The sequence below is a fragment of the Sceloporus occidentalis genome, unplaced genomic scaffold, assembly GCF_023333645.1.
Source record: "Sceloporus occidentalis isolate IW3139 unplaced genomic scaffold, rSceOcc1.0.p SCAF_158, whole genome shotgun sequence".
NCBI lineage: Eukaryota > Metazoa > Chordata > Lepidosauria > Squamata > Phrynosomatidae > Sceloporus > Sceloporus occidentalis.
In genome coordinates this window covers 214,065-226,580 of record NW_028317138.1, presented here as the reverse complement: position 1 = coordinate 226,580, position 12,516 = coordinate 214,065, and the positions used below count along the sequence as shown (strand labels likewise).

Genomic DNA, 12,516 nt, shown 5'->3' with positions numbered 1-12,516 from the left:
TTCAGGTAGACCAATTGAACCTTTAACTACGAAACCCTTCATGCCGCTCCTGAGCTGCCGTTCCCAATCCAGTGTTTAAAAAGCAGCACTAGATTTTAGCCTTTTTTTAAAAAAAAAATAAAAAAATTATTTAAATAAATGGACCGTTATTTTGGGTGTAATTACCATTTCTGATAGTTTTATTTAGTAGCTGCTATACATTCTCTGCTGCTTCTACTTCCCGAGATGGAGGTCTGTTTCTCCATAATGGTCCCAAAAAGATAAAAAAACTTCATACGTTCATCGTTTAGACTCGCTGGTCGTCTTTGATTTCGCTTTGGTGTTTTCCATCATGCTGGAGAAAACGAGACCCGGATCTTCATACCGGACCTAGAAGCTCACAAGAGTATATAGCTGCTAAAGTAGAGCATCAAGAATATCCAGAGTCGTTTATTGGGTGTGAAAAATCCTGTAGACATAAAAACAAATGCGGGGAAAATACCCGTTACTTCTTCGTTTTATGTTTTTATAGGAATCTAATTGTCCAACGTATTTACTGCTCCTTTTAACTGCCTTATAAATACTTAGGTTTAAAAAAAAAAAAACCTATACATCCTATACTGTGTTTAATTGGCCTGGGGTTTAAAGAACGACGTTCTTCGATGTTCAAAGAAAGGTTCCCCTTTTATGTCTTTGACCTCGTGAAACAAGCTGCTCCGCTTCCCAACTGAAAGCTCTCCAAAAGTCAACTTCTCTGGTAGGCGAGCCACGCGATTTTTGGAGTCGGGTTTGTATTTCCGGGATGTTCTTGTCACCGATAACCAAACCTTTTAGAATTCTTTGGTTTACCCGTGCGAAAAAAGAATTCTTCCCTCCATACAAGGCACTGGTGGTCTACAAACCACCCTTCGCTTGGCCGCTGCCAACAGATCGCCCAAACCTCATCATAAAGCTTTTTGATTGGTCGATTTTGATTATTCATAAGGTGTTTAATTAAATGTCGATGTTTGGTTCATTTTATTTTGTAACTAGTTGGTTGATCTTGTTGGCTGGAGTAAAAATTGTGCTTTATGTTCCATATTCAAGCCAGTTCTCAATGTGGAGCAGTCGTCATAGAAACAGATGTGTTGGGATTACACTCGGTTTGCACTCACGGCGATCCGCTCTTACCTGAATATGTTTAATACTTGGAGCGGGGGTTCTCGGGTCCGGTCCACGGTTTCCCACTCTTTACATTTTGAGCTCAGAGTGATGCAAGATTATTATTATTATTTTTTTTTTATTTTTTTTTATGTAATTTATAAGTTATCAGGAATCTGGAGAAGAATCGCTCTACATCTAAGAAAAATATTTTTTATAACTAAATCTACTTAAAAGCGACTATAATAAAGAGTTAAAGTCATATTAAACACATAAGAACCTGGAAGGTGCATTTTTAAGCAATAAGGATACTTTTATCATTTTGTTAATTGTATGTATTTCCTATATTTGTGTTTAAAACTTCTGAAAATGTGTTAATATCTAACATCTCCTTGGCGCATTAGTCTCTTCTGTTGTATTACAGGGGTGTCGGCGCATGGGAGATCGTACTGTATAGTTTGACAGTTGTCTGTACATTCGCACTTACTGTACACACGCACACACACACACGCGTACGCGTTCCGGTTTCACACAAGTCCTTGTGTATAGATAATAACACCTCCCCTGTTTGCAATGAAGGGAAACCAAGTTGCTTTTGGAGTGGGGGGGGGCAAAATGGGCCCTCTATGGCAACTAAATTCAGAGAATTTTATGCAACACCCGTGTGTGTTTGTTTTTAATACTAATTAAAAAAAAATAGAAAAAACTTTTTTTGTGCTTACAGGGACTGGTTACTCCATATTACATATTTTTGCAGCTTTTGGCGAGGTTGTGCAAAACCTGATCAGCAACGCTCTTTAGTACTGACGGGGTTGAAATCTTATTTACGTTTTTTTTTTTTTTTTAACATATCTCTGATTCTCAGAGTCTGTTTTCACTCAGCGGATAAGGACATGTCCTGCGTAGGGTTTCCTTCTTTCCCTGCGTGTTTTAAACACCCGATGCCCCCTATTCTTAGCGCACTGCATCCTGTTCTTGATCTAGAACATTGGCAATTCATTCTGTGTGTAGTCCGTGACACAGAGGGGCATTTTCAGAAGCTTTGGCAAGAAGATTGAAACCCCCTCTCATAACCTTTTGAATCATATATTCCCTGAGTCTGGCGTGGGGGGGATGTCGGAACGAGTTGGTGATCATCAAAGACCCCCAAACCTCAGCTGGTTACACACCAGGAGCCACAGCTTCCAGCTCATGTCATAAATAAAACCCACCATGTCATTCCAGGTTCATGAGGCTTTTCCGGAGACGGCTCTAATACACTTAAAGCATTAAGGGGTCTTAAGCAGCAAATTCAAGGACAAATTTACAATTCTGAATAACGACCGGCTAATGTCGTTATTTTATTCTTAAATAAATATTTGTAACTGTTACCTTTTTTGCTTATTTACTATATAGCTGGTTACTACATATTTGGGGAAATCTAACGATTATTTAATTGTTTATAATGTTACAGATCGCACCGTTGTAAGATTTAACATTTTCCATGATTTTTTTTGTGTCCTGCATTTGCTTGTATTTTCCCTTTTAAATTGTATCAAGGTCTTAAAAATAAAATCACCAAAGCTCTATTTTTTCCTGTATTTTGCTGTATATTCTTTTCTGATGCCGTACCGTATATAATATGTGGTCTAGCGTATATATCTTATATATTATATGTTTAGTCTTCACGGTAGCAAATCGTAGATGCAGATACAGAGGCTTGCGGGACAAGCGCCATGAATTTTTTTATAAATAACTAACTTTTTTAAAGGAAATCAATGTTATTTCTAATTAATATTGGTATTCGCTGAAATATACCGCATTCCATTAGCTATACACACAGGTTAATGGGGATCACTCACGCTCCAGCCTAACAAATAGGGAACTAATGGAGTGAATTTCAAATGAAATCGATAAAGGGAATCCGCTCTTAAAATCCAGAATAAAGTCGTGACCCAGAGAAAGGTAACTTTTTAAACTTTTTAAAGTTTCCCCAAATTCCGCGTTGTTCAAAGGAAGTTTGTTTTAAAAGTTTAATGTTACCAAGTAAGAGAGAGATATGTTTGTCCCATTATTTTAAATTTATGTAAAAGAAATACATTTTGTCTTTATGTGATATATATATATATTTATTTTTTTTATATATATACGGTATATTTTTTTATTTTTTTTTATTTTTTTTTTGTATATTTTTTAATTTGTTAAAAAAAAATCAGACTGCATTACAAGAACCACCATTTAATAAGTCATAGCAATAATGGTGTGATACAATATAGAGGCAACAAAGCCTATAAACAACTTATTTTTTTTTAATTAATATTTTAGTATTAAAATGTTTCCAACCCATTCTTGTTAAGCAAAAAAAAGCAAATACAATCACATAAGCCAAACGTGTTCTGTTTGATGGCGAGGAGCCGGATTCCGCTGAGGTTTTGTCCTCTCTCTCGCTCCCTGTGTCATTTGCCATGAAGAAATGCTCCTTTTTTATCAGTAGTATTAAGTAGGACCCCTCTCTGCAGCCTCTGCGGCTTTGTGGTGGGGCAAGTTCGGAAATGTTTACCCCCCTCCCCTTCAAGCCACTCTGGAAATCCAACATGGAGGTGATGGTAATTCTTAGCTTTGTGATCCTTCAACAGATTTAAAAAGTTGTAGTTTTTTTTATATAAAAAATCTTAAATTGTTTTATATGAGGGTGTCCCTTGCCGGAACGATAAGTGCTACTTCTAAATTTTGTTCTTCAAGTTGTGGTTTGGGGGGAACCGGTTGTCAGCTGGTTGTGGTTGCGTTCTCCATGGACTTGTGCAAAGCTTTCCACCTATAAAGACGTTTGCACCTCTGTAGGTCTTCATCAAGACCAAGTAAATATCTCCGTAACTTAAGGTCATTGACTGTGACCTCATGAGGGTCAGAAGCTGAAGGCCAACTCCTACATCCACCGATTATTAAGACCTGGTTCTTCTACTTTCACAAACTAAGCTATTTGGCCCTTCAGAGTTAATGTTGGCTGACAGATACCTTCTGGAATGAGAATAAATATATATATATATATATATATATATGTTCAACAAATTCATCAAACATTTTGAGATGAATGCAATAACGATCATAGTCGTTGAAAACCTACGATCCCAACCACCACCCCCTACAACCATCTGCGAGTGGGATTTCACGCATGTTCACTTGGGCCAAAGGTCACATATATCTTCTGTTTTAATAGAATGCTTTCAGTCACGAACATCTTTACTTGTGATTTACACTTAGCTGAAAGGCATTTTTTCTTGTGGGTAGCGAAAGCTTTCATTTTTAACAACTAAACCTTGAAAAAAAAAACCAAAAACAACTTTTTGAGACCATTGTCGAGTTCCAGCTTTAACTAATATAGTTTCGGTGTTGGGATTTTTGGCCATGGATATGGATCCTCCCTGTGAATCGAGATACAAATTGTACTTCCGAACCAGAAGTGACATCATAATTCATTTCTCCTCTTACATTCCGCCTACAGGAAGTTGCTTCATGACCCAACGCTACTTCCTGTTATACCAAATGTGAGTTCTAAGTCTGATGTAGACCCAACCTCCTGGCTGCAGATCACTTGACTAATTTTCATAAATACGGGCACTATATTTTAAGGCTTAATGCTGTAAATTCTAATATTTTTAAAAAATCTGTGTTTTCGGCTAATTGTCTTGCCATATATTTTTTTGTTCAATTTTGTTGTTGTTTTTGGATCGTTTATGAAATGCTACTTAAATATCCTCTGTTAATGCTATAAATATTTCATTCTTTTCACAATTAAAAAAAAATAAAAAAATTTCTAATTCCATTCTTGGCTGGAAGAACTAAAAGCTTTCTACGTAGACGCCACATCCCTAAGTCCCAGATCTTGTGTTAGCATCTATTTCTGCCCTGTTTTCTAAGCGTAAATATTAATTTCCAGAAAAACCTCAACTGACCCAGGAGACGGGGCAGTGTCGCTCCACCGCACCGAGGAGAAATTTACAAGCTGAGTTCTGTCTTTTGCACTGAAACGTCGAGACCAGAAATGGTTTCTTTGGAGATATTCCAAGGCTTTAAAAAACAAGAGAACCTTTAATGCGGGAACCGATGAGAACACTTAATCCAGTGAAAATGGGGTAACTTTCGAGTTACGGATTGCTAAGCCTACCCAGTCGTCTGGGAAGTGACACGTTGATGCCGTAGATGGGTCTGTCAGATCCTCTGAACTTCCATTTCGGTGGTGAGGTGAAGGAGGCTACGTTTTTTGTTTTTTTTTTAAAAACATACCCCTTGTGTTGGATACACGGTGTCCCGGTGTTTTGGGTGAAATTCTCCTTTTTTAAATGTTTTAGTTTTTGTTTGCTGAGAGAGGGGGTGTGCTTCTTGTACATCTGCAGAAGAGCACATCATGGCTTCCTAAAACTCATCTTCTCCTATGAACCCATTAGAGAAAAGCGGGGGAAAAAAAGTAAATTTAACACAAAAACCCCCACAAAATAATTAAAAAAAACCACAAAGCAATCCTATTTCCAACATAAACAGAAAAAAAAACAATTATTGTCTGCTTTTGTGCCTCTTTGCTGATGATCCTTGATCTACACGGGTCTTGAAACTTTGGGCCCCTTTGGATCCAACCCATGGATTCTAAGAGATTCCTAGAATTTAGAGAACGGTCCGTTATTCGGAGGGGACTATAATACACTGCTGGGGTGGCGCTGCCGGGAGAAGGTAAGAACGAATGAAAAAAGGATAAAGATAGGCTTTGGCACCTAGCTCTTTAATATGTTGATGCCCCCATTGGTTTTTGGGGTGAAATATCCCTGATTAGTAACCATAATCAATATTTGGATTGTCCATGAACCCATCAGCTCTCTGCAAACCCAACGTGCAGCGCTTTCAAACACTTCAAAAATGGGCATTTTGATCATTGGCAAGATTGGCATCTAGTCCTTGGGCAACTACGTAGCGGGCATCCCCATGATGCATTGCGGGTCCATGAGGTTTCTTTCAACGTCTGTGATTTGCTGTCGCCGCTAAGCTCTGTCATGTGGCCCAGGACATAGCCGCGCTGTGTTCCTTGGCTTTCATCCTGAGTGCAGCGATGCTCGAGCTCTTGCGGTCAGGCTCGGTGTTCAAGTCGTATCCATTAATGCCGGGGCCCATAGGGCCGCTGCTGAAAAGCCCCCCCATGTGTGACTGGCCAACGTGAGCGCCAGCACCTGGAACACTGAGGAACTCAGAGACGGCCCCGGCGGAGTGCGGATGAGTGTGCGGGGACATACAAGATGACACGGTGTCACATGGTACCACGCAAGCGGGAACCGGGGAACCTCCACCGTTACCTCCAATCCAAGAAGGGTTCTGGATCTGCAATCAAGAAAGGAAAAAGGGAATGAGATTCAACCGGATCAAAACATTCCAAAAACTATTCTAGACATCCTGCTTTATGTGCTGGAAGGACAGAGCTATCACCTCACACTCAATGTATGGAGTTTTACATAGAAAATGTTTTTTTTTTTTTTATTATTATTTTAATGGCACGCTCAGGAGTCAGCACAAGCAATGTCACCATTATATTAAGTTGGATCAGTGCTCACATGACTACATGACTACACATTTGATAATTACTTAGTAAACATAAAGGAACAGAGAGTGGGAGGAGCTATACACCCCTCCCCTGCCTGTAGCCTAAACCCTGCCCCTGAGGGACAACACAAGTGCATTCCCAGGTAAGCAGTGGGTTTTATGGAGTCAGTATAAAGAGATTTCTATGATATAAAGCATTGAATTGATCATTTCTTGATATTTAATAAGATTAACTGTTTTTTTATGCACTGATAACCTTTATCGATCACTCCTTATCTGACAGTAATAACACAGGATTACTACACCCACTTTGCGGCCATACCTTAGCGGCCTCATATGCAAATCAAGCTAACTAATTTGGCAGCTATTCTAACATAAACTATTAACTCTTTGTTACGCTGTTCGATTTTCATACCTACCCCTTTAGATACAAAAATTAGATAAACCTAATTACCTACATTAATATTATTATCACTACTACCTTTTATTATTATTATTATTAATATTATTATTACTACTTTTTATAATTATTATTATTATTATTATTATTATTATGTGAAAACCCAACTCTGTTTAGTATTATATTTCTTATTTTTGCCTTAGAACTCTCTGATTGGTTGTTTTTCTTACAGCTTCAAAGGGTTCTAACGTATTCGTAAACTGGTGCAAGACTCCAGAAAGGAGAGGCTCTTCTTAGATGGGATAGATTAGTCTTATTTATGCCACACAAATAACGAGATCTTAAAGCCCGTCGGTTAGAAAATTCAGTATTTTAAATAAATACACCCAGAGCGGAATTGTAACGGCCTGAGGATTAATGAGGTCTGTGTTTAAGGTCCACGTTGAGATGCCTGAGCGGTTATCTTATCTACGAGAAGCTTTTCCACTTCTTGGAAAACGAGGTTGATCCGAGGTGGACTGAACGGTCTCAGAAGTGATCGCAGTAAATCTTCCGGTTTTGGTATCCGCTTAGCGCCAACGGACTTGAAAGCCGAGTCCATATGGGCTGAAAAGGTTGAGCTGCCATGTCGTCTGTTCTGTTCACTTTCATCCAGAAAACCAGAATCTCTCAACTCCGCTCTTCAAACCCTAAAACCCATCTGTTTTCCGTCCCGTGAGCGCAGGTGACAGCTGAATTAGTGCAGGTCTCTTAGACTGTTTGATCCACCTGCGCTCAATGGGGGGAAATTGGAATACAGCGAGGAGGGGATATTTGTATATAGAATGCAAGTTTTGGGCAAAATAATTCGGTTTGTTTCTCGATATTTCATGGGAAAGTCATTTCCGTGTTTTCTGGATTTTTCTATAATTTTGTACCCGCCATCAGCGTGGCTTTTGAGTTATGTTTGACATTGAGGATGGATTTTGAAGGCGTACGGTGAAAAAATGGACCATTTCTCTTAGTTTTGAGCCATTACGCAGACGTAGGTTCTCCCCTCATTGGCTGATGGCGCGCAGTAAGGCCTGATTCAGCGATTCTCTGTCTTGATTATAAGGAAAAAGACGTTGATGTCTTTCAACTGCAACCCTTGCCAGGTTCTGTCGAGAGGAACCAGGTTGTTGGCCTGGCGGGACCCCTGAACGTGATTTCCTAATGTCACCTAATTTTACGTAGAGCGTCCCTGTTTGACCTCAGAATAAAGGTTTCCCAAAAGTTATTTTGATGTCATTAATTTTTTACTGAAAATGTTCAATATGAACTAAAAAGTGGAAAAATTATACACATAGTTTCCCCTCCATTAAAGCCTCATTAGAGAGTAATTCCCCCCCATGGAAGAAGTTTTCAATAATTGTATTTTGCCAAATCGGTCAGGAGCTATTCGCCTATCCAATGCATGTTTAAATTCCCTCCCTGTATTACCCTCTACCACTTCTGCTGGGAGGCTCTTCCACTTATCTACCACCCTCTCAGTAAAGTAGAACTTCCTTCTTTTCCATCTATACCTCTATACACTCTCATTTTACATTATGGCCTCTCTTGGCCGCGCAGGTTCTACAGGGCTCCATCGCGAGCCCATCGGCAAGGCGTAAATGCTTTGGAGACACCGAACCTCTGATGTTAAGAGGCAGCAGGCAGGTGAATAACCAAACCGGATTCCTGGCCTGGCTGGGATTTCATTATTATGGGGAAAATTCTTAAAATTGGGCCGCGTAAAAAACAACGTGTTTTACACTCATCCACCTTTCGGGACGTACTTAGTTCTAGCTTCGCTCGGCAGCCACGAGTGATACTCAGTGTCCTCCAAACACTCACACCACGTGTCTCCACATCTGGGTGAAGATCTGGAGCCGAGAAGCTTCAAAGCCAGTAAATTAAACAAACCCTTAACCCTTCGCGGATCAGGGTCCGTAAAGGCACGAATCCAGGGGTTTTAACCCCTCGCGGCGAAAAGATCTTCCATCCTAGAACCCTTCAGTTCTGTGATCGCGATATCTCGGCCGGACAGTCCTGAGAACATAAACCTCGGGCTTATACTTTATATCACGCGGGCTCCTTAGTGATTAGGTTACCATTCCTAATGGAATTCTGGGGATCGGAAAGGAAACAAAGTTATCTCTGCTAGGAAGCGACGTTTAGGAGGAAGGCAGCTCCTGGCGCTCCTTCTTCTACTAGCGATCTGAAAGCTTCTCGTGGTTGTGAAGGCCGCTCTCTCATTTAATGGAAAGTCCGAAAAAATTCATCTTCTGAAATTCTGGCTGCCCAGATGTTGGAGAAATGGTTTAATTTAATGAATTAAATGCGATTTTAATGCTTTCCTCTGCATTATTCCGTCCACCTGTAATTTTAATGTAATATGATGTAATATAAGTGTTTCCGATCTAATATATTGTATTTCTACATTGTAGCGACTTATATCGTTATATTGGATGTGGACACAGGATTCCAAACGATTCGATGGTGCGGAGCCACTAAATGACCTTTATAATTTGCGGGAAATATATATAATCTAGATACCAAAAATTCTAGAATGGCTTCATATCTTTGCTTGACTTATCTTTTTTAACACATTATAGTCAGATTCTTAACCCTTTAAAAACATCCACACGGTGCGTTGATCGTGGACATTTGCCATCTGTTGTTCGGTTGATGGGATTGGTAATTCAACAACTATTGGGCAGCAGGTTGTCCTAACCTGACCTCGGATGTGGTTTATAAACCCAGAACCGATGCCGGAAAATCGAGACAAAGACGATCGGGGGGGGGGGCACATGTCAGGTTACGGGTTGTCTTTGGGCCACTAGTTGTTCCAATTGGCGATGACCCGATTTGCTTTCGTTGATGCCTTCCTCCTATTATCCGGCTTGAACGCGGTTCATATTTCAGAGAGAGAGATCCCTTTAGGGATAAATGAAGACGGTGGGGGCAGAGTATAAAATGAAAGAATGTATCAGAAAAAAAAGCTCCAGATGTGGAGTGTGGAGCAGACCGTGGAGCTTCGCATTCCTGAAGTCTCCCTGCCGTCCTCCTGCTCGTCAAACGTTTGACCTTTTCCCTTCTCCAGCTCATTCCTCTTCATGTTGGCTCTTTTTTTTATGTCTAGTGATGAAATGTAAAATGACCAGGAAGCCAAACGTGTCAGGTTCCCGTCATCCTCTTTCTTACTCACCCTACTCTCTCTCCGAACCTTCCATCGCCCGTCGGTAGTTCCCCTACTACTTTGGAAGGGGCTTTAAGTGCCGAGGATGGGCAAACATGACTATTTGCTTCTATTTTGGTTAAAAGAATATCAGCAATAAACCATTCCTGCCGATTTCAGATAAAACAGGTGAAATTCCAACTGATGGTTCACACAATGGATCAAACCTTGGTGTATTTCTATAGTGGACCGATACAAAGATAAGCAACGTGAAGGCGAGTGAGGTGGGCATGTGAGATGGACAACAGGAGTGCAAAACATCGCTGATCCATTACAGGACCACCTATAGAGTCTGCTTTACGCTCTGTTGGGTAACGTATAGATCTCCCGGACCCCGTTTAACGGACGTGTGTCTGTATTCAGACGTTAGGACTCACCTGGGCGTAGTTTTCTGCTCGGGTTAAGAGCGGCAGTTCGTAAGCGGAGGAGAAGTGGGTACGGACTTGCTGCATTTGCCCAAACCGCTCCCTTTTTCTCCACTTGGCCCTTCGGTTCTGGAACCACACCTTTGGGGAACAGAGAGGCTGAGGTCAGACGGGCTTTGGATTCGATCGATTTACTCTTTATAAACATTCAAACATTTTAATGATGAGGCGCTACCCCCGACGTATAACGCACCATGCAGGATACAATGTTGCAGTCAAACAAGAACAAAATAGAATGTGGCTTGGTGTCAAAACAAAGAACTCTGAAAAGTGGTTTTATCACCATGGCAACAATTGAAAAAAGAGCCCGATTAGAAGGAACATGGCACCGTTTGTTACTTCTCAAACTATTTTCTTGTACGCAACCTCAGTGTTCCTGCTATTTGATTTAACGTACGAGATAAAACAGGGATTAATGCGGTCTTATTGCAATAACAGCCGATGGAACGGTCCAATCAGCATTAAGATTCCATTGGTTGTCATGGTGATAAGACCACTTTTCAAATGTTGCGTTGTACAGTCGTTGGTCTCGTCTTAGATTCAGGAGCCGGATGTCTATCCCATGCATGTTTAAATCCCCTCACTGTATTACCCTCTACCACTTCTGCTGCGTACCCGCTTTAGCGAGTGTGTTTGATCTGGTCGAAGGCTTTGATGGTGATTTTTGGTTGGGGGTCGGAGGCTGGACGGATCTCCCTCTGGGTATTAGCCCCCTCATTAATCACTTAGCACTTATTCCGAGGTTTCGGCACAGAAGCACGTTCTTACAGACGGCGCTGAAACGCCGGAGATGATCGGCCCTTTAAAGCCCATCTCTGGCGAGCTCATCAATCACACGTTAGAAAGATGGGAGAGGTGATTCTGTCGGGGCTGCACTGACGGCCGTCCCCTGGGCACGGGATAGAACGTTAGTGCGGCGGATCGGCTGCGATTAGCGGAGGCCGGCGGTGTCAGCGAGTGGTCAGGATCTTCAATCACCGGCCGATACTTTGTGGGTTTTAGCGAAAGTCTAAATCTCCATTATTAGAAGAATAATTCTGAACTACCCCCCCCAGACCCCCCACTGATGAAACCACGTAAGGGAATCTATCATCTACAGCATTCAGCATCAGAGCATCCAACACATTCCGGAGCGCATCACTGTACCCCTAGAAACACAGAACCCGCCGGCAGGTCGGCCCCATTCGGCCCCTGTGTAGTCACCCATTTCTCCTGCTTTAAAGACTCAAACCTTAATCAGTCGTTGGTCTCGTCTTAGATTCAGGAGCCGTATGTCTATCCCATGCAAGTTTAATACCCTCACTGTATAAGCCTCTACCACTTCTGCTGGGAGACTGTTCCACTTATCTACCACCTTCTCAGATTTATTCCCTTAATGGTGCTAATAAACTCATCCTATCCTTTCCTCCCTCATCTGAGTCCTGCACCAGTTGTACCCTCTTATTTCTCAGGTGATAGATGTGAATGTAAACGCTGAGTCAGCCTTTTGGCCAAAAAGGATAGTCAAAAAATACAAATTGTGTTTAAGGGAAAATACGTGGCCGGTTTAAGGGAAAAAAAGGAAAAATATGGATAAATGCATTATGATGTCACGGGGTGAATGACAAGACGCGGAGATTAGGGGAAGATCTGAGATGTTTATCGTGTGGAAATGCCGGCGCTCCCCCCCCTCCATACTCGTATTCTAGGGGGGCCAGTGGAAACTTGAGAAGACATAGCCGGCATCCTGTCCTGGGAACGCGGGGATGAGAGGGTCAACGAGTCCAGGGTTG

The 12,516-nt window shown here is 41.3% G+C and overlaps 1 protein-coding gene across 1 annotated transcript in view; it reads right to left on the bottom strand.

Annotated features, from left to right (window-relative positions):
- Positions 1 to 6,138: 6,138 nt before the first annotated feature.
- Positions 6,139 to 12,516, bottom strand: part of LOC149280164 (homeobox protein aristaless-like 4) — a 30,966-nt gene continuing 24,588 nt past the window's right edge. Inside the window, exons 3-4 of the mRNA XM_089500740.1 lie at positions 10,697 to 10,825; positions 6,139 to 6,462 (exon numbers count right to left, since the gene is read on the bottom strand). Of these exons, the coding sequence (XP_089356866.1) occupies positions 6,139 to 6,462; positions 10,697 to 10,825 (453 nt within the window). The remainder of the gene's footprint in view (positions 6,463 to 10,696; positions 10,826 to 12,516) is intronic.